The sequence below is a fragment of the Pestalotiopsis fici genome (genome assembly GCF_000516985.1).
Source record: "Pestalotiopsis fici W106-1 unplaced genomic scaffold PFICI_Scf_1, whole genome shotgun sequence".
Lineage (NCBI taxonomy): Eukaryota > Fungi > Ascomycota > Sordariomycetes > Amphisphaeriales > Sporocadaceae > Pestalotiopsis > Pestalotiopsis fici.
Genome location: NW_006917091.1, coordinates 5,409,326 through 5,431,351, shown reverse-complemented (window position 1 = coordinate 5,431,351; position 22,026 = coordinate 5,409,326). Strand labels below are relative to the sequence as shown.

The window sequence follows — 22,026 nt, the reverse complement described above, 5'->3', positions numbered from 1 at the left end:
TTTCCGTTTATATGGGCGTTGGAGGATGAGGTTCTGAACAAAAAGAAAACACCATTTGTACTCATTTCAGTTTTTACAAACCATTTTCAAATCGGCTTATTCATTCTAATGCGAACACGTCAAAGTTTGAAAGCAGAATTTGCTTTATGATTTCTTCCCCACGCTAATCGTTTTGAGAAAATTGCACACTTTCAACTGCGTGTTCTCTTGGTCTTCCGATCCAAAGCCACACCCTTCATCTTGGCTTCCATCCAGTCTCTTTCGACAATCTCGGCATGTCTTTTGCTCCTAGGCTCTAGAACAGCTCCAAATCTAGCTGGGACATTCAGAAACCCTGGTTCTGTTACCATCAAAGGCTCTATCTCAACGCCGTTCTCGTCTCTGGCGCGCTTTATGTTGAAAGCCCAAAGTGTACGTGCCATGTTGATAAAGAGGGAATTTTGTGCTAGATGCATGCCGCTGCAGATCCTCCGCCCGGCGCCGTATGCAAAATGATCACGGAGATTCCCGTCAGACAGATTCACGGCCTCGGCACCTGTGTGAGGATCAGAAAGAAATCGGGTTGGGTCAAAGATATCGGGATTCTCCCATCTGTTGTCGTCATAGTGGATTGCCCTAGACATGTGAGTTTGCTTCTGACACCCGAAATAAAAAAAGAAACGTGACACTCACCACCAGTTTAGCATAACGACGCTACCTTTGGGAATGAAATAGCCATTGTACCAATCATCCTCTGTTGAAGCGTGGCTCATTCCAGGCTTGGTGATTGGCCAGAAGCGCAGAGTTTCTTTTACCATTGCTCGGATATAGGGCAAGTTGTCTTCATCCGAAAAAGTAGGCATTCTATCGGAGCCCACCACGCGGTCTAGCTCCTCTTGGGCAGCAGCAACAACGTTGGGATATATTTGGCAAACCAGGATCCATGCATTGATCACGGTCGAAGTCGACTCGCTTCCAGCCTCGACTAGTCCTCCTGCTGCGTAGGCGGCCTGCTCCTCGCTTATGCCACTCTTCTCCAGGTCTCCCTGGTAGAAGTCGCGAATGAAGCAATCTGGAGCACTACCATCGTGGATCTGTCGTACAAGATCTCGGTAGAATTGTAGATAGATTTCTCTATCATATGTGAACCACTCACGGCCGATTCTCCACCAGTCCTGGACAAGAAATGATGGCAAGCTTGCAAGTGGGGGAAACGCATCAACCAGCCATTTGCCAGGCTCGGACATTAATGTGAAATGCTCTAGGACTTCGTAGATCTTCTTGATATAAGGATCATTCCAATCCTTAACGCGGTGCCCGTAAGTGACAGTCATGATGACACTAGCCGAGTACCGACGATTTATGTCGTAGAATGCCGAGCTATTTTCTGCATGGAGAAACTCATACAGTACTTGCTTTGATTCAAAATCTTGCACTGGCTTATACGTGGCAGAAACGCTGGAATTGAGTGCGGTATGGCTGAGCTTGCGCAACGTTCTCCAATGCTCATTATATGGCATGAAGATTTCTCGATTGCCATTTGACGTCGCCTCGAACGCCATGGGCATCCTCGGACGAGATGAGTATTTCGACCCTCGCTTGTCCATGAGCTCCTTGGCGACGCTGCCGGAGTTGACCCAAATCCAGTCTACGCCGCCCATCTTTGTGTAGACAATTGGGCCATACTTCTTGGCCCAACCTCGTGTAATTCGGGGTATGTCATCCGGTTTGGCTAGTGAGGGCAGGTTCCCGATGAGAGGGTATCCCCTCGGCCCTGGCGGTAGGAGCCTCCGACGTTTGTCATAGGTGAGAACAAAGTATGCAGAAATGAGAAACTAGCAATCAGTCAATTCTCCTCTTTAATTAAAAAGAGCCATTTGACTCACGGTAAGAAGAATGGGAACTGAAGCTACCCTGGAAACGATTACCAAGATACCTTCACTTATTGAGCTCAACAACTTCCCCATCGATGCATAAATGATCGAGAAACTGATTTGAAGTGAGATGTGCTATCGTCGCGGGTTTAGGAGTCCGATGTCTGAGCTATCGGTTCTTTGACAGGTGATTGCCAGTCGCTAACATTTCACGGCCAGTCTACAGAGATGAGCAGTTGGTATTGAACTTGATTTGAAATAATCTACACCAATCGCATAGCTTGCCCGTTGAGTATGCCCAATGTTCAAATTCCGCAGCTTAGTACCTATTCAGAAGGTCGGGCCCACTACGTCTTCGGCAGATCCCGTGGTGAGTTCCGCGGAAGTGATACTCCGGAGACGGAGGCCTACATGACCCGAAACGACTCTTGAGCTTCAGGGCAGGTTGTGTAGTTGATTATCCAGAAAGCAATTCATCTGAATGCGCTCAGTATGACTTAGTTTCCTATAACGGAAAACAGTGCAACAAATCTGATTTGCAGCTTGGAGGTTGTATAAAGTCTCAGCCATCACTTGTTTACAGTTAGAGACTCAATCCAGAGAAAGGCTGTCGCGTTACCCATATTATTCTGTCGATTTAATTGTCCTAAACGCATTCCGTACATATTGATTCGCCATGTTTGTCCCCAACACCACAAGCCGGCCTCCTGTGGATATGGCCATGCCACAGACTGAACAACTGTACTTCACAATTGCTACTCAACTTCCATTCATCATCTTCTTTTCAATGGGTATACGCCAGCTTGCAGTAAAAAGCGACCCGAAACCATTACTCTTTGGTATCGGAGGGTGTCTGGCATCAGCCTTTGAGCCCGTGGTCGACGTGCTTGGCTTCTGCTACTTTCCACGTGCCGGAAACTGGATTGCTTTTGAGACTTTTGGCAGACCTATTCCAATATTTGTGCCCGCCACATATGGCTGGTTCGTTGGAGGTATGGGCTACTGGTTCTGGAGTGCCTTTCAGAATCCAAATACTACCGCCAAGGATGTTCCAGTCTTGTGGTTCAAGGCCTTCATTATCAATTTGATTCTTGAATATCCACCTCTATACTTTGGCATATACACGTACTACGGCTATCAGCCATTGGTTGTTGGAGGCTTCCCACTCTGGTTCCCTGCCATTAACGCGACCACACCAATGGTGGCCGGAACCATCCTCAACTTGATCACGCCACACCTGCAGGGCTGGCAAAATCTGGCCATCATCACCACAACTGCCACATCTTATGGCATTGGAAATGCAGCGTTTGGAGCTCCTGTGTGGATGGCCTTGAGCATAGACAAGGGTTATCATGTGACATATCCTGCTGTTGCCATTTCAGCTCTCCTTTTGTGCATGGGCTTGTGGATCATGTCTCTACAGTTTACTATACATGACGGTATCAAGCTTGACACAGGTGGTTCTAGGCAGACTAAAAGGTATTAGGGCCTGTGAGCTGAGTATTGGAGCGGCTGGTGGAAACAGAACCACTTGTTTCTGATTAAGATGTGAAGAATAATGATATGTGGGAATGCGATAAGGGAAATTGTTTTTTTATAACTTATAGCTGCAGGATCCTTGTACGCGACAAAAAATCCATCATCTCTTGTTCAGAAATGACAGAAATGATTAGATATTTAATGATCTTTGCTCCATTTCATGCTTAGTACGACAACAGTGTATACGATATTGTATGCCATTCTCGCTCGGAGACAAATATCCATCAATCCGGTAGAATATGTGTGTGAGGATATATCAATCAGATACAAAACATTTATTGAATCGATTGAATGCGCGTCTTTGTCTGTATTCCGTGACACAAGGTTCATCATCTATTGTCCAGCTTTCAGTTATTGGCCGTCTTTTTCTCCTTTCTTCTTGAATTCAACAGACTCTGTGGCCCCTTGCTTTCCCGTAAAGTCGGCAATTTTCGTTGCCATGTCGACTGGAAACGAGTAATGCTCATGGACGAATTTCCAAGTCCCATCAATCTTGCGGACCAGAGAAGTGGAGCGGAATGAAAAGTCGTATGGCGATCCGTCGGCTGCAGTCCCATCAACACGTTGGACGGCCATGATGTAGCCAAAATCTTTGGTGACTGCGACAATCTCGACCTCTTTAAATTGCTGATTTGTTTTTCCCAGGTATGGGGTGATGTGGTCGTAGTGCGGCTCTAGGTTGGGTCGCGATACCGTGCCCATGAGGTCAAAGATGGAGTAATCCTGTAATTCAAAGAACTGCTTTCCTGCGGCAGCATCTGTATGGCTCACGTGATTTAGGAAGTTGCCGAAGCCGTGATAAAAGTTTAGAATCTCATCTTCAGTTGACTTGAGTGACTGATCATGGAACTGGCCTATGTGTCAGTTGAGAGGAAATATTAAAGTTGTGGAACCATCATCACTACTTACTCGGCTAGGCGGATTGCTCAGATCTTTATGAAGAGCATCTATGGTTGTGAAATCGGTCTGTACGTGAGAGTGAGCAAGTTAGTCTGTCGTTTTGACTGAAATACTTACTTCTTTCTTCCACTCAGCCATGGTATTAATTGGATTCGCGATAAAAAGAACAGTCATGAAAAATATTTGTCAAAATCAAGACTTCCAAGATTCTAGAGATATTTTTGCGATATTAGGGACGTTCAAATAGTTGATCCGGCCAGGGTTTCAATCCGGACCACGGATGCTCGTGGACCGCATGTTCTCCACTCAGAACAGGACTTGCGATTAGCCCACAAGTCACATCTGGATGGCCTTGTGAGACTGTGCACTTTATCTCGACCCCTTCTCAGATGAAAGGTTTTACTTGACTCATATACGCGCATTTATCACATACCATTCAGGAAAAATCAAAACGATATTCAGACCAGTCTGAATTAAAATTTGTCATGTACTTTCGTTGAGCATCGCTGTACATATTCTTGGCTGTTCATGGATGAGTTGTTCCTGCACTGATGCTTTTAAAGAAATCCTTGGGCATGAGATTGACCATTACTTGTTTATCAGTCTTTAGATAACCGAGATTAGTTTTGACGTTTGCCAATGACTTGAGACTCAATTCATCAAGATATCATAATTATCCCTAACATCCCTCGGTGGAGGCGAAGGTATTGACTCAATACTCCTCGGTCCGATATTCGCCCTCATCTTGATAGAGGCTTCGCTCTCCCCGTTCTTGAGTCTGCGAATGACATCTTCGGGGTCAAAATCAACTCCATAGGGGTTTTCAGCGTACTCAGGGGACGACATCATGGCGGTAGCAGCCTCGACAGTGTCGAAGTTGTCCACTTGCGTCTCCAGCTGGTTGCCGTCCGGATCTTGATAGTAGATGCTGGTCGTTGGTCCATGGTTGACGCACCAAATGGGAGAAATCCCTCTGGCCAGACGCTGTTGGTATGCAGTGAGAAGGTCGTGGATGCTGCCAAATTGAAAAGCAATGTGCTCTAGACCCGCCGATGTGGGAACCTTTTCCGAAGTTCCAGGAACGTACCCGATGGCGAGTCGATGATGCTCCTCGTCATAGGTCAGAAAAGAGAGAAAATCATTTTCAAAAGTAGCATGAGCTCCAAGAAATGCTTTGTAGAATGCGATCATGGGCTTGAAATTTGAAGTCCGCAGTACAACATGAGCAAGGCTTTTTGGCGCTAGAACTGGACCCGACAATACATTGTCATTATCCATGATGTAGTAGTGATATCTTGATGCAATCGCAAACGAATCAAGCGCACTAGCGACACTACTTTCGGTGATTTTTGAATACCAGTAAGGCTCAGAGTGGAGGCTCGGCAATTGAGATCTTTTGGTTCGGGCAATCATGTTGTCATAGTTGGTTGGCGTAGTACGGGATTGCGGCTCCGGAGTGGAGGGCCCGCTCGTTGGAGTTCCGGAAAACATTGCTCCGGGTCCCGGATGCTCCACAGGACAACCCCTGCTGCGGCACAACTCTCTATTTTTGACGAGTTTAAGGTTTCGGGTACCATAGTGTTCCAGGAATAATTTTATGGATTATCAAAGAAACAAAATAAATTGGAGGATTGTGGAGAATGGTACACGCTTCGATGGATGGTAAAGCTCATGCATGCATCAAGAACTGTGACCGATCGACACCATGCAGCACGAAGTGACTGTGTAGTGTCGCAGGATAGAGAAAGGATTACTAAGTCTATTGTCTATTACTTTGTACGGAACCCATCAGACTTTCGGTTCAAAAGCCACCCAGTACGCTCCCTGCGTCAATCAAACCTTGCTTTGATGCCGTAATTTGAGGCCTCACACTTTCACTTGTCACTTGTGTTCCCTGAGCCCGGCCCCAGGAATCGCGGCGCCTCACCTACTTCTAATTCACGTTCCCGCACCTCGCTTGAACTATTGGGTGACAGCGGCGTGTTGTAAAATGGGACATTTGTGGGCAAATGAGCGGCCACATCCGGGGAGTATCGACCGTCCGGCTTGAGACTCATTCGTTCCATTCCTTGTGTCATGCTTGCAAGATGAATCCGTTGAAGTCCAGGCTGACGCCATGAGTCATTGTGGCCGGGGACTTGCGTGTGAGTAGGGACTCCAAGGTAATTGCCCAATATATTTTGATGAGTGAAATCATGCGGCACATTTTGGTTGACGGGCTGGTAGAAGTGTCTTGGTAAAGGAGTAGCAGTCTCTGCAGATGATGCACCCATGGTGGGTGGCACGCCGGGGAATGGTGGAACGAATGAATACTGGAAAACGGGAGAAGGATAGCTACTGAACCGGGCCTGGTACTGCTTCTCAGGATACGAACCCGTCTCGGGATGACCAGGAGGAGCGAATTGCGGTACATGTAGGTGTTCTGGTACATGATATTCGGTTGCAGCGTTCCCGAACGGCCGTTGATAGTCATTAGTAAACGGTGCCTGGTACACTTGAAAATAGCTTCGATAGTCTGTCTGAGCACTTGGATTCGAGTATACATGACTGACGTCATAGGCTGGATTTAGAGGGTGTCCAAGACTATGGTCACCCAAATTTAGAGATGACGAGTGCCTTGAGCGATGATTCGTTTCATCAGCATTTGGTGACGGTGACACTTTATCGTTCAAATCCTTCTGAATCTGACTTCTGTTAGCCGAGGACTTCATCGTGCGTGAGAATCCACTACCTACTGTTGCATCGAATGTTTTATTCCGGGGCTCTGCCTGGGTGAGTTTCGGGCTGGGCGTCAGAGCTCGCAGTATCATCCCTCTGATGCTCTTCAGGAGGACACCCTTCTCGAGTTTTGCTATGCCAGAGTGATTGGCCTCGACGTTTACTACCGTTTCTTTGGGCAAATCTTGTTTGGCAGAGTATGTCTCGACCATCATGACCTCTGGACCAGAGCGAGTCCACTGTTGTTTATGTTGCTGTAGATGTCGTCAATATCATGAGGATATCTTCTTGGGCGAAAAGAACAAAAATTCAAACTTACATCGAAAGCTACTGTTTTGGTCTTCAAAGCTTCAAAGCAGGTCAGTATCTCAATATCCTGGGCTATCGACCTGAATTCCTCGTTGAGATCATTCAGTGTCATGGAGCCTGAAGCTAGCTCTTCAACAAGCTGTAGTGGTTCATGCCCTACAAGTGTTCGCAATGCATCAACATTCATACCTTGATGTGGTGCAGCGAGGAACACGATTGCCCGTACTGGCAGGCGGGAAATGTCACTGTTTATTCGAATATTAGGGAGACTCTCCTGGAAGTAAAGAATATATTGGCCTTACGGATTGCGATGGTTCCTGGCAATAGTCATAATCTGGATATTTGGTAAGAATTTAGATCAAGAGTCTTCATAGTCTAACTCTCGTACCTTTTTAATCAACAGGCCGCCTAGACTGTGCCCGATAAATATGATGGGACTATGTGATAGTTAGCGAGCCTGCGATGGATGGAACGAGACTCTGAGCGCTACCGTTGTTCGCACTAGGCGTGTTAGCTAAAGTGTGCTTCACAGCAATCTCAAGTTTCGGGGGCATTTACATTTGTTCCACGACGCATGTTTATCAAGCCATCAATGAATGAATTGCTCAGATCGGATATCATGGTTACTGAACCCTTATTGATGGTAATCCGTGTGTCGTATCCATACGTTAGGATGCGCGCATTATTTACAAGGTTTGGAAGATAGTCTCGAAGCCACATTCGCTGTTCCGAATGAGCCCACGATCCAAAGGCATTGCCTGCAAGCCCAGTGATGGCAATGATACTGCACTTTGGGTTTTAGTCATGCACTACCAAACAATGAGGCTGAATACGTACTCTGCCGTTATTGGAGTGTCCTCTGGGGGGCAATATAATGGTGTGAAACCCCAGAAGTCTCTGTCGACTTCCATCTCTTTGGGAGCATAAGAGTCAAAGTTTGGCCCAACTTGTGGCCGATCCGCATGTGGTCGAAACAGTACTGTCGCCGTCATCTGGTCTGCACCCTCCGCATCCGGGCAAATGGATCCGACCGTGATGCGCAAACGATCCTGCTCCGAGAAATATCTTTCCAGTTCTCTCTTGCTCGTGTCCGGTGGAATCTCTGTGACTCTCCACGTAAATGCCTTTGGTGGGTGTGTTGACGCCATTTCGAACGATACTGATATGCTGTAAGCTATAGAGCCGACTTGATTAGGAATCGTGGTTCTTGATTTCTGTAAGTTCTGAATCAGTATTTTGCTGTTAACAAGCTTCGCGAGACTTAGAAGTTGAAAAATTTTTCAAAAAGAAATAGTTCTGATGGAGAACTCTGTACTGGTGAAGGAGGGTGTCGGCTACTGAGGACATGGGTCAAACCCTTTCTTACCTAGTGATATGATTATTATTAATGACCGGGCCCTACTGTTTCGTGCATTTCAACTGCGGCTGAGATGCAGATCCAGGTTGGCACATTTTGACAGCCACGGGGTGCTCGTGAAACTGCACTTTCGCCAGCTCGTTCTACACGTCCAAGTCAAAGTCTCCTCTGTCTACACAGGTCAATGTTGTCCACGTTGGAGGAAAGTACCATATTCCCAATACATTCTCTCAGATGTGACCACGACGCATGTCACTTCTGCGCACGAACTCGTGTCTTTGGCTGCTCTACCCCTCTCCAATTCCGACTTACTGCATTGGTTAGCGCCAGCCTTGTCTGCAAACTCAACATAATATTTCCGCCCCACGAATCTTACACACCATCATTTTGAGGCAGCTGAAAAGCGGCCTTCCAAATAAAACCCTCTCCAATGCAAGTAAGCTACAAAAGGAAAATTGAGCGGTTGACGGAGATTAGCGTATTATGTTACAGTGGTGAGATCAATAATGGTGGCTCCTGCACAGAGGGGTTTCCCCGGCACTCTCCAGCAGTTATCTACATTCCTCAAATCGCAATAGCCTTTAAATGCTCAGCGCCAACCTGCATTCATGAAAAATGACACCAAAATAAAAGACAAGCAAGTCATCGAGGTTTCTCTTTCAAGGACAAGATCCATGTAATTGTTTCTAAAATTTGTCATTAGTCATGTCGTCACATAATATGGCAAGATACTTGCATGTGAGAATGCATTGATTACAACTGGCAATGAAAAACACCATATCGTGGCGCAGTGAGCAAACCTCGGATGTTGCAAAACCAAAAATTGGCGAGCAACAACGTTGGTCAATTATACAAAGTCTGATTGTGCGAAGTGCGGGCATGGCTAGTAATATACATGGAGGCTTTAGACAGAAAAGGTAATACACACTTATTTGTACGTTGAATGTGCGTTGTGGGTGGCGCCAAACTTGAAAATGATCCTCATCTGTGATTCACATACCCAAATACCTATCTGTTTCCAGGAGCGGGGCGCAATTGACACTTTTACGCAGGCCTGGTACGGGCGCTGCAGTGTTGAGGCCATGAGGTGCACAGCCGAAAGCGGGGATAATGGGTATAAAAAGAAACACATAGCGGGGCTAGTGAAGATGTTGATTCTGGGACTCTAATCGGCCTCACTGAACCGACGCACAACTGCAATTCATAACAGTTTGATAAGTGAACAATGATGGAAAGGAAAACATGAACTTCAAAAGTCTCCGAAGCTGACAAAGCAATAAAATCATACTGTTGCTGTTATACGTACCCATAACCACTATTAGGCTAGTTCCTAGTGTGGAGCTTCACATTTTGTTCAGCTAGTGCAGTGGTATGGTGCGATAATTGCATAGTGTTGATCAAGGTGGTGCTTTCCTATTAGAGTTTAAACTGGTCTGATATAGGTGTTAATTGTATAATATATTAATCTATATTCTGCGCCTTTTAGTTTTAATAAGGTATACGCTTATTTAGGGTGGCCCCGGCTAATCCCCAGGAGGTCCCGTATATTTACCTAAATATTATAATATTAATCCGTATGCTTAAGCATACCCTAATATATAGGAACTATAATTTATTATCTAATACACCCCTTTAAATCCACGATTTATCGTAAATTTAGCTATATTTAAATTAAAATTACTAATTAGCAAAATATAGCTTTTTTTAAAGCTATTCGTTTTAATTACGATAAATAATATTAAATTTTATTTATTATAAAAAATTTTGTTATTTGCCTATTAATAAGCTTTTCGTTAATTTATTTATTATTATTTTATTTAAAGGTTTATAAATAATTTTAATTTTTCCTTTTTAGGCTTTTTATTATAATTAATAATTATAAATATTTATATAACGGAGCTTTATTTTTAATAACGCGATTTTGGCGTTAATTAAATTAATAATTTATTTATTATTATATTTAATAATAATAATATTATTATTTAGTTATATCGATAATTTTTTTAATAATTAGCTAATAAATAATATTTTTTTAATAGCTTACGCTAAAACAAATAATTTAGCTTTTATAATAAAAATAATAATTATATTTTATTTATTTAATCGCTAATTAATTAATTTTCCGAATAGCTTTATAGCGAATATTTAGGTATTTTTGCAATTAATATTATTATTAGTAAATAATACGTTATTAGCAATTATTAAATTAAAAGATTTTCCGATTTTAAGCGAAAGTTTTTTAATATTAATTAGGTAAATTAAAGCTCGATTAGTAATTTTTTAATATATTTAGCTTAAATTATTAAAAAAATCGAGTTAATTTAGCTATTGCGAATATAATATTTAATTTTATAAATATAGCCGTAAATAGCAATAATCCGAATTTTTTTTAATATTTTTATATTTTGTAAAAAAACGCTATAATTAATCGAAATATAAATTTTTCGTAATTTATTAGCGTTATATAAATTTTTTTTTTATTTATAAGCTTAGCGATTTTTTTAAAATAAGCCTTTTAGGAAAGCTAAATTATTTTAAATATACGATTTTTAATTATTTTTATCCTAAAAAACTATTATATTAGCTCGCTATTATTAATTTTATATTTTTTTATAAAATATTATATTAAATAATTAATAGCCTTTTTATTTTTATTTTTATATATAATAATTATATTATTAACGTAAAAAAAAATTAATATTTTTTTTAATAAATACGTAAAGCTTATATAATATTTAAATATAACCGATTTCGGCTAAAATTTTTATAAACTTTTTTTATTATAATAACGGTAATATCCGTAATTTATAAAATGCTTTATTTAATAATAATATAGCGTTTTTTTTTCGATATTTATTTAATATTTTTATAAATATATTTTAATTAATAAAAGCGTATATAAACGCGTTTATTATATTATATTATATTAATTTAAAATCGAATTTTGCTGCAATCGCGATTAGGGTGCAAAATAATTTTTTAGCTAATATAGCCGTATAAATTTCCTAATTTTAAATTTTGCTTATTAATTATTATAAACGACGAATTTTACTTTATATTTTTAAAATTTCCCGTATTTATCGAATTTATATACGTATATTTATATATAATTAAGGATTTATTTGCCTTTTATTCGTAGATTTTTTTTATTTATTTCGGTTTAAAATCGTATATTTTTATAATTTTATAAATAATTAGCTTTTATTTAAAAAAATAATTTACTAAACGGATAATAATATAATTTATAATATTATTTAAGGAAAACTGGGATTTCCGTTTTATAAATTTTTACCCTTTAACGAAAAAAGCGTTTTAGCTTCGCTTTATCGTTTTAATTATTATTTTATCTTATTTTAGGAACGGCTTTATAATTAATTAGGAAAGCTATTTGCTATAGGATTATTTTAGGTTTTTTTGCTAATAGCGCCGTATTTTTAATTATAATCGCTTTTATATTATATATTAATAAAGCTAATAAAGGTATTTATAATAAAGTTTAAAAGGCAAATTTCGCGGTAATAAAGGGGTATTATTTATTTTTTTTATTTAGCGCTGCTTTTTTATTTTTTTAATTATTATTTTCTTTTTAATCGTTTTAATTATCGCTTAATAAAATATTTTTACGGCGGTATTTTTATTTTTTAGTTTTTATAAAATTTTATTTTTAAATATTGCGTAATTAATTACAAAATCGGCGATAAGCTAGGTATTAATATTTAAAAGCTTATTTTTAAATATATCTTATTTTCCGTCGTATAATTTTTTTTCGTTTATAATTATATTTTTTATATTAATTAATTTATTTTAATTAGGAATCTAAATTTTATAAATATTAAATAACTTATGTGGCAGTTAGTTAGACCTTGAGGGTCCTCAAGATACTAGATATAGGGAGCATATGGATGTCCCTGTTAAGAGCAAGGAGCTTACGGATAAGGTCCGTACGCTCCAGGGAAGTTAACAAATCTTTTTAATAAATAAGTGTATAAATGGGATTGTATGCTCCCTTTTTAATTAGAACTTAGACAGATATAATACACCTTGTAACTATACCCATATCTTTTAACGCTCTCAGCTTACTTCAATATTGTGACTCTTTTAAACCTATTTTATATACTCCTCTAACTGTATCACAATTTATATCCGATTAAATATCCTATTTATGCTTTAAGTGCTAATCGCTATAAACGGCCGAATTTTTATTATACCGTTAGCGTTATTACGTACGCTTTGCATCCGAATGCTTTAAAATAGGTTTAATTAGGCTTATAGCTTAGATTTAAAACTCCTTTTATTTTCGCAATTGCTTTATAAAATTTTATATATAATATACGCTATCGGAAATTATAATTCGGCGTATAATTATATAAATATACCGCGGTTTTGCCGATTTCGGGCTAAAATTAATAAAAGAGTTTTATGCTAATACGTATTGCTTATTTTTTTTTTAATTATACCTTTTAAGCGTTTAATAGCTTTATTTTAGGCTTATATATATAATATTAAAAGCTCGAATTTAATATATTTATTTTCGAGGTATTTTCCTATTATTTATTTAATTTTTATAATTTTATTATTATATTCGATAATTTTAATTTTAATATTATATTAGGTTTTTATTATATTTAGGAACGATCGGAAAGCGTTAATTAATATAACCGTAATCCTTTCCGTAAAATAATAATCCTATATATATCCCGTTTGCCGATAAATAATTAGCATTTAGAATATATAATTTTCGATCCTTTTAGTATAATTATAAAAATTTATAGCTAGTTATTCGCTATAATTTTCGTTAATTAGCCGTAGCGCTCGCCGTGGTTAACGCGTAATTTTTGCAAATACGCAGGCTTTATATTTTATTATAATTAGTCCTTTAATTTTTACCCTTTAAAATAAATAAATAAGGTATTCGAAAGCTATTAGGCCTAAATATCCTATTTTATAATATTATCGTATAGCTTCCCTAATTAATAATAGCTTTTTTATTTATATTATATATTTTTTTTAGTAAATAATAAATAACGCTAAAGGTAATTTATAAAATTTATATTCGAAAATATATTATCCGTATCGGTTTTAGAGTATATTAATTAAAAATCTATTTTTTTACGTAATATTATAAGGTCGTTTTTATTATTTTAGTAATATCTTTATTTTTATAATTAACGGAATAATATTAATATAATTAATAGCCTAAAATAATAGGCTATATTATTTAATAATAATATTTTAAATCCGAATTATATAATTATTATACCGTATCCGTAAATAAATAATTTCCGGTCGCCTAATTAAATAAAATCGTAATTAAAAGTTTACCTATAATTAATAAGCCTTTTTTTTATATTTATAATTAAAATTATTATTATTAAATTTAAGATAACTAAATAACGCAAAAAGTAATTTTTTATAAATATTATAAAATTATTTTATACGTTTGTTATTAATTATCCGTTTTATTAATTTATATTAATTAAAAGCAATTTTTTTTTAATTATTCGTAATATACTAATTCGGTTGGTTTTAATCCTTTTTATATTACGAACCTATTCCTATAAATTAGGGTTTTTTTTTAAAAAGCTTTATTTATTTATATTTACATTTTATTTTTAAGGACGAAACCTGGATAGGCTTTTTTTAAGAATATATAAAAATATAAATTAAAAGCGTAAAAAAAATGGCAAATAAGGCATTTAATATCCTTTTGCCTTTTATTATAAGTAATTTATTTACCTTTTTTTTTACGTAAATTAGCCGTATTTAATCGGGAAAATATTTAATTTTTAATAAGGTAAGCGTTTTTATTTTATCCGTTTTAAGGCTATTTTTTAGCTTTATTAGCGTAAATTGCGAAAGCGCTTTTTTTAATTTTTAGCCTAATCGGCTATTAAATATTTAAGCTTTTACGGAAGTTATTATTTATTACCCGATATTTTAAATTTTTATTTAAAATGCTTTATTTTTTATAAATTTAATAAAAAGCGGCATATTATAATATAATTAAAATAATTATATTTAGGAAATTTATAGCTTAAACCGAATTATCCTATATTTTAATTATTTGCTTTACCTAGGTTTTCGCTATAATTATTTTTTATTTATTAACTTAATTAATAGCTTTTTTTAATATTTTTAAAGGCTTAAAAGCTTTTAAATATTATTTTTTTGCTTTTTTTTTATTATTTATAGCTAATTTGCTATAGTAAGCCTTTAAATTTTCGTATTATTTATATAAGGGCTTATTAATTAAATAATACGTAAAAAAAAAGTTTAAAAAAATCATAATAATTATTTATTTTATAATTTTTTTAATTACCGTATATTGCTTAGCGTATATAACCTTTTTTATTTTATAATAATTATAATTAAAGTTAAACGATTTTTAACCTTTTTTAATAAAATCCGTTATTATTTATTTTTTATTTTTTTTATTTTAAATGCTTAGATTATTATTTTTGTTTATAATTTCGAGGGTCGCTACCGCGGTTTTTATATATTTAGTTTTTTTTATATCCGGTTTAATTAGGGTTTTAATTAAAATCGTTTTATTTTTAAGGTAATTAGTTAATTTAGTAATTTATGCCTAAATTTAAAACGTATATTTTTAATTATTTTAATCGGAGGTTATTTTTAATAATGCCGTTAGGCCGATTCCGGCTTTTTTCGTAATTATTATTTTCGTAGCTTCGGCGGAGGCACTAAGACTTTTAATTATTAATTAAAGTAATATTTTCTTATTAAAATTTAAATTAATTTAATATAAGTATTAATTATATAATATATTAATTTATATTTTGCGTTTTTTAATTTTAATAAAATATACGCTTATTTAGGGTAGCCCCGGCTAATTCCCGGGAGGTCCCGTATATTTACCTGAACACTATAATATTAATCCGTGTGCTCAAGCACACCCCAGTGTATGGGAACCATAATCCACCATTTGACATATAGTAACGACTTTGACCTAACTAATTGCACCCACTTATGCAATACACCCCCTTTTGCAACGGATTTTTAATAAAGTCCGATATAATATATATAATATAATTAAATATTTTCCTATTATAACACATTTAAATTAATTTTTTTAATTATGGATCTAATTTTTACGTTGTTTTTTAATTATAAAAGGCTATATTTTAAAAAAACTATTAATAGGAACCTATTCTTTTTATAGCATTTTTTACAGCCGCTTATTTAGCTTATTTTAAGCAAATTTAATATATAAAAAACTAATAAATGCCTGGTTCGGATTAAAAGTAATTATTTAACGTTTATCGGGCTTATATTTATTTAGTTTTATATTTAAAAATAAATTATTTTAGCGCGTTATAGCTAATTTTATTATTATTAAATTTAGTGTTTTAGCCGTTTTTGTTACTAATTGCCTTATTTCCCGCTTTAACGCGAAATGTTTTTTTTAAATAAAAAAAAAAGCATTCCGAAGATTTTTATTATTATAAAAAGTTATAATAATAATTTTAGCTGTATTTAAAGGTTCGGATAATATGTGTAAAAGGGGGGTCGGGATTAGAGGAAAGAGTTTAAAATTATTTAGTATTTAATTAAAATCCAGGGGCTATATACCCGTTTTGCGCTAGTTATTTTATATAATTTTTTATATAAAAGCTAATTAATAAACCGTAATATAGGCTATAAGTATTTTTTGTTTTTAAATAAGTTTAATTATTATTATTTTACGCTATTTGCTAAATTATTAATAATAATAATGCTTAAAGGAGGAAAATACATTTTTATTAAATAGTTAAAAGGTTTCGCTAATATATATAGGCAAATATATTAACGCGATTTTTATGCGATAAGCTGTAAATATAAATTTTAGTAGCAAATAGGTATTATAGCTATTTAATATTAATATTTTTTAAAAGCGTAGCCGTTACGCATTTTTATAAGGCCTCGTTTTTAGGCCGAATACCTGCTTAAGCTACGAAAAGGCTATAATAAAATTAAACTATTTTTTATATATAATAATAAATTTAGCTTTTTTTAGATTTTTAGGAAACTATTACGCTTATAGCGTTATTTTTTTTAAAATATAAATTATTATAGTTATTAAACCGAAAGCGTTAATATTATAAATCGTAATTATTTATTTAATCGCTCCCGATTTTTAAATGCGAAAGCGACGTAATTTCGATATGCCTATAATAATCCTTTTTTTAGCTTTACTTTTTTAAACCCTAATTTTATTTATATTATATATATTTTTAGGTTTAATTAAATATAGCTTTAAAACTTTATTTATAAATATATAAAACTTTTAAATAGCCCCGGAATTAATCTTATTAATCCGATCGGTATTAATAACCCGTTTTAGCTTTATAGCTAGGTATAAATAGCGCTATATAAATTTATTTACCTAATTCTTTTTAATATAAGTGGCTTAGTTATTAAATTTAATATTAATAGCGATTTACAAAGCTATATTTTATACGATTCGTTTTAAAAAAACTTATCCGCATCGTTCCTTGTATAAAATCTAATTTTTAAGCTCTTATTTTTATAATTTTAAAAAAATTTGCGTTAATTCGTAGGTATTGCGATAAGGCCGCGTACCTTATAGCCTACGCGATAAAGTAAATATATAAATACCTAAATCGCGTATAATTTTAGTTAATTTTTCACCGTTTTCGACTTTTTTAATTGCTTTTTTTATATCGCGTTTGTTTAATTTAATTATTTTAAAAAAATAGGATCAATTAAATAAATGGCTGTTAAGATATTATAAAAGTGTTATAATTGGGTTATATTATAAAGTGGAAATAATACGTTGCAAAAGGGGGTGCATTGCAAAAGTGGGTTCAACTGGTTAGTCCATTCAACCAGGGCTAAATTTGACTTTTTACGGAGGACCCTCCACCCGAAAACAATACCCCACTTGTTATACACGGTTTGTGCAGGTTATACACTGGTTATGCATTCACGATCCGTCCTATAGCTTTATCTCTACTGTCGATGACCAATTCTCTCTCTTGGCATGGGCCAACTCGTCTCCGAGATGGGAGACTTAAAAACATGGTCAAAGTTTGCTTGTGAAAGTCGACAAGAGATCTACAATGCTCTCAGGCAGTATCTAGACAAACCTTGGTATCTCTACTTTTCATCCCGGCATGCCACAGCGAACCAAAGTTGCTATCGTGGGCGCCTCGGGCGACACGGGTTCATCAGTGGTCCAGGGGCTCTTGAGCCAACCCGATCAATTTGTAAGACAGTTGTCATTCAGTAACTGTAGTCGTGGTTGAATAGTCAAGCTGACATGATACGTTACAGGATCTGGTCGCATTTGCCCGAGTAGAGAGTCTCGAAAAGGATGAATACGCCAGACTTCGAGAACGCGGGGCGTCAGTCCTACCTATTGATCTCAAGGGCCCCATCACGGCTGTTGTGGAGCTTCTCAAGGACTTTGATGTTGTTATTTCGTGCATGACGCTCCTCTCGTACGAAGACGAGAGAAATCTTATTCTGGCGGCCAGCATCGCCAAAGTTGGCCGGTATGTGCCCAGTTTCTTTGGGCCGTGCTGCCCCCCGCGAGGCGTCATGGGCGCCAGGGAGAAGGTATGTCATAACTGGTCCAAAAATACCCTGACGCTTTATGGTTTCGAAATAGCGCTAATATGAATTTTCTTCAAAAGAAAGAGGACTTGCTTGATTTGATCAAACTCCATTATCTTCCGTACACCATCATCGATGTAGGCTGGTGGTACCAGCTATCCTTGCCCGAGTTACCTTCAGGCCGACTCACAGTTCAGGCAGAGATCTCCAACACCGAGATTATCGGTGACGGGAATACTTCCATGGCGCTCATTGATAACCGAGACATTGGCAAGTTTGTGGCTCGCATCATTGTGGATCCCCGTACAAAGAACAAGCATGTCTTCTGCTACGGCGAAGTCATGTGCCAAAATGAGATCTTTGATATCCTTGAAAACCTCAGCGGGGAACGCATTTCTAGACACCAAGTAAGTATCCAAAAGTACGTTTTTTTTTTTTTTTTTTAAAAAATCAAGATACCGATTTTTAATGAGGTATTCTTCCAAAGTTGCCGGCAGAGACTCTCACAAAGCAGATCGGGGAGGCACTAGCCGAATTAGCCAAAAACCCTACTGATCCACAAAACATGCTGGTAGTTGGAATGGGACAATATCGGCAGCTTTTGGGAGTCAGGGGAGACAACACGCCCCAAAAGGCTCGGTACTTGAACTATTTGGACGGAAAAGAGATGTATCCCGACGTTCGCATCACGCCTTTGAAGGAGTACATTGAGGACGCTCTGGCTGGTAAAGCCACTGTGCCGCGTAGCCGGAGGTAGGAACATTTATCGACGTAATCATGGTGGATCTATGGTGAAGCACAGAATGAAATATTGCCTACCTTTACAACTGCTTCTCGTGGACTTTCTTCAAGCGAAATGGTCTTATTGGTGCAGGGGCGCTTGGGCGGCAAATGTGATTTATATCTGAGTATCATACCTAACTACTAGGTAGTCACTGCTAAAAGGGATTATACGTCATTGCATTATAGCTCCGAGCCACAAAAAAGAAGAAGAAGAAAAAGAGCCGAGCTGTTGGAGCCAAAGAAAACCACGTCAGATTTCAAACGCATTTGGCAAGAAGACAAATCGACAGGAATGAGTGAAAAGCTTTCCATTATATCAGTATCTGTGCCGGGATGTAGGCGAGCGCGAGATAAGTCATTGAATAGCCAACAGTCTATCTAAATAATGGTAAAGTCTTCTACTGACCTTTGGTCTAGAAAGTGACGCACCCTACCCTTACCAATCCTTTCAAATACTTTACCAGTGAAACTTGTCTGGTGAGTAGAGGATACATCCTTCAAGACGAGAACCTCGCATAGCTGGTGACGGTCTTCAAGGGTGATTACTGTGCACAAGAGGATCGGGAATATCCACACAGTGAACGGCATCTGGTCAGTTTGCACATCCAAGACGCATGAACCCAGAGACAGTCCTCCTATGTCTAGACTTCTGTCACCCACCCTGCACGCTCGCATCCGTAGCTCGATACCGGGACTGCTCACATCCCCCGTGGGTGCCATCGATCGTTTCTTGCAATCCAACTGGAGAAGGACCCCGCGCGCCTTGATATGCCCACTATTAACAATGCCGTAATCGTCGGCATCGTCCCTATCCACGGTGGCAGAAATATCCGCCAGACGATAGGTATGCCTGGTCTCGTAGCCATTGTCGTCCAGCATTTGCATCCCAGAAAACGCCCTTTGGATGGCCGGGTTCACGACGGGGCCATCAATGCTGACCCAGGACCAGGTCGGGGCGCGGTAGGGCTCCACTCTTCTATGCTCAATGCCACCGCTGTGATCGGCCTGCCAGAGAAGATGTTTTGGGAACTGCTCCTCCCAGAGACCGGCGATGTATCCGCCCAGCTTCTGCTGCTCGCCATATACCCGAGCTACTCCAGCTAATGCGGGAAGCTTATCGCCCGACACGGTTAGTCGTCGTTTGGTATATTCTGCAATCGCAGTCGCCCAGCCGTCGAGCAATCTCACTTTGGTCAGTTCTTGGCCCTCGTAGACTGTATTGAAGAAGGCAAGGCCGTATGGAGAATGGCTAGATTCGACGGCCTGATCTTCATTCATAGATGACTTGCGACATTCCCAATGGGTCAGCTCCGGGCCGAAGTGCAGAAAACGAGCAGATAGTGTACGTTCTTGAAATGTCCAGGCTCGCGAAGATAGCGGGGTGTTGCTGAGGGAATCGTCAGAGTATGCGAAATAAGGCAGCATGTAGAGACGATACGGTTCATCAGAAGCATATGGACCAGTTGTGAAAGGCCATTGAATTGGAACAGCGACATGGTGTCTGTCGGACCGATTGGTCAACAGCGGATCATCCACCGTCGAGGCTGATAGCGAACCAATGGTCAGGGCAGCACGACTGTATACTCTATGCATTAAAGCTGCCTCGCGAGCCCAGTCTTCACGGTCTCCCTGGACGATGCAAAGAGCATCGATCCAGATATACCGTATGCCGAGTCTTCGTGCAATTTTGACGGCATCTACATGAGTTCTCGACATTGAAGAGAGCTGGATTCGTTGCAGATGCTCTTGTAAATTGTCGGATGTGGTGAGCAGTTGGTTGCTAGCTTGGCCCCAGCAATAGCTTAGCGCAATGTAGTCTGATCGGTCATTATCTTGAGTGATACAGAGCCGTATTGTATCGTCGTTGCCTGTGCTGACATCTATCACTCGTGTTGGAAGATGTTTACCATTCGGGTTGCGATTGGCCCAGGCTGAGCATACCGGGTGATTTGCGCGACACGTTTCAATCCAGTGCTGTATGTTGGCCATATTCCTGTCATCATTAGGTGCGGTGGATACCTTGCGGTTGATAAAGACATCCCGTAATATTTCGGGAGCCCTGGCGCGGGACTCTAAGAGTCTACTCTTAGCATGTGCCGACTAGTCTGAGGGATTGAGGTGACAAACCATCGTCGAAAGCTATTCTCAGTGACAGGTTGAGTTGCTTTTCCTTGGAGAATATATCCAGCCAACCTCCACCAGATACTTGCCATCGCAGTCGAGTAGCATCCTCGTCCTGAACTTCTCGAGAGTGAATTCTCAGAGTGCCATACCTGTCTGGCCTCTGCGGACGGTTACCCTCGGCCACAATCAGGCAACATAGTGGACAACCTTGTGAGGCGGCCTGCGAAAGCGATTCCCAGGAGGGCTGATGCCACCAATACAGCGGCTCCGGAACATTCGACTGGTTGAGCCTGATGTTGATCAAGCGTGGAATGAGCCACTCTTGGGTCGAGCGATGGCAGATATTACAAAGTGACATGGTGCTGACGGGTTGAGGTAGACTTATCGTAGGTCAACTCAGCATCGTCAGATGTGTCTGGGCGATTCAGCTTTTATTGTCTCAGCATGCATCTACAGCCGCACGACGTGCCAAGCAACGTGACGGCTGTTACAGCCGCTTCCAGCTAAGCTGCCTTCACACTAAGGAGTTCAGCTCGCCCAATTGGGCCAGACCCATGATCGTTGGTTTGCGAGAACCGTGGCGCAGGTGTCCAGTAAGGCAAGTCAGAGTGCTGGACTCTCCTGCTGGTATGGCAAGTCTGTGTCTCCACCTCTCAAACTTGCAGACACTGTTTATTGCCCAAAGTCCCTTCTGCAGCTCATGTCTCCTTGAAATCACACAACCTGGCCGTGATCCTCGTTTTCGGGGTTCGTGTGGATGTGCAACGGGTGCAGCAAAGATGGTGTGGGGGACGGACTCCAGTATGCAGATGCATAAATAAACCGCTCTCCAGAAAAGGGACACATTCACACGAGGATGGACATCTA

General features: G+C 38.5%; 6 protein-coding genes across 6 annotated transcripts; 2 read left to right on the top strand and 4 right to left on the bottom strand.

Moving 5' to 3' along the window:
• Nucleotides 1–191: 191 nt before the first annotated feature.
• On the bottom strand, nucleotides 192–1,640 carry PFICI_01598 (uncharacterized protein; the record flags this gene model as incomplete). The annotated part of the gene is made up of 2 exons (XM_007830179.1): nucleotides 192–615; nucleotides 673–1,640. 2 exons carry the CDS (start codon nucleotides 1,638–1,640, stop codon nucleotides 192–194), a joined length of 1,392 nt encoding a protein of 463 aa, XP_007828370.1.
• An 889-nt stretch (nucleotides 1,641–2,529) lies between these two features.
• PFICI_01597 (uncharacterized protein) lies at nucleotides 2,530–3,339 on the top strand (the record flags this gene model as incomplete). The annotated part of the gene is made up of 1 exon (XM_007830178.1): nucleotides 2,530–3,339. The coding sequence occupies one exon, from the start codon at nucleotides 2,530–2,532 to the stop codon at nucleotides 3,337–3,339; it is 810 nt and encodes a 269-aa protein (XP_007828369.1).
• Nucleotides 3,340–3,743: 404 nt separating this feature from the next.
• PFICI_01596 (uncharacterized protein) lies at nucleotides 3,744–4,430 on the bottom strand (the record flags this gene model as incomplete). The annotated part of the gene is made up of 3 exons (XM_007830177.1): nucleotides 3,744–4,241; nucleotides 4,302–4,358; nucleotides 4,410–4,430. 3 exons carry the CDS (start codon nucleotides 4,428–4,430, stop codon nucleotides 3,744–3,746), a joined length of 576 nt encoding a protein of 191 aa, XP_007828368.1.
• Nucleotides 4,431–4,943: 513 nt separating this feature from the next.
• On the bottom strand, nucleotides 4,944–5,783 carry PFICI_01595 (uncharacterized protein; the record flags this gene model as incomplete). The annotated part of the gene is made up of 1 exon (XM_007830176.1): nucleotides 4,944–5,783. One exon carries the CDS (start codon nucleotides 5,781–5,783, stop codon nucleotides 4,944–4,946), a length of 840 nt encoding a protein of 279 aa, XP_007828367.1.
• Nucleotides 5,784–17,810: 12,027 nt separating this feature from the next.
• PFICI_01594 (uncharacterized protein) lies at nucleotides 17,811–19,009 on the top strand (the record flags this gene model as incomplete). Its single annotated transcript, XM_007830175.1, has 4 exons — nucleotides 17,811–17,903; nucleotides 17,971–18,255; nucleotides 18,333–18,659; nucleotides 18,740–19,009. 4 exons carry the CDS (start codon nucleotides 17,811–17,813, stop codon nucleotides 19,007–19,009), a joined length of 975 nt encoding a protein of 324 aa, XP_007828366.1.
• A 404-nt stretch (nucleotides 19,010–19,413) lies between these two features.
• PFICI_01593 (uncharacterized protein) lies at nucleotides 19,414–21,517 on the bottom strand (the record flags this gene model as incomplete). Its single annotated transcript, XM_007830174.1, has 2 exons — nucleotides 19,414–21,107; nucleotides 21,163–21,517. 2 exons carry the CDS (start codon nucleotides 21,515–21,517, stop codon nucleotides 19,414–19,416), a joined length of 2,049 nt encoding a protein of 682 aa, XP_007828365.1.
• Between the last annotated feature and the right edge of the window lie 509 nt (nucleotides 21,518–22,026).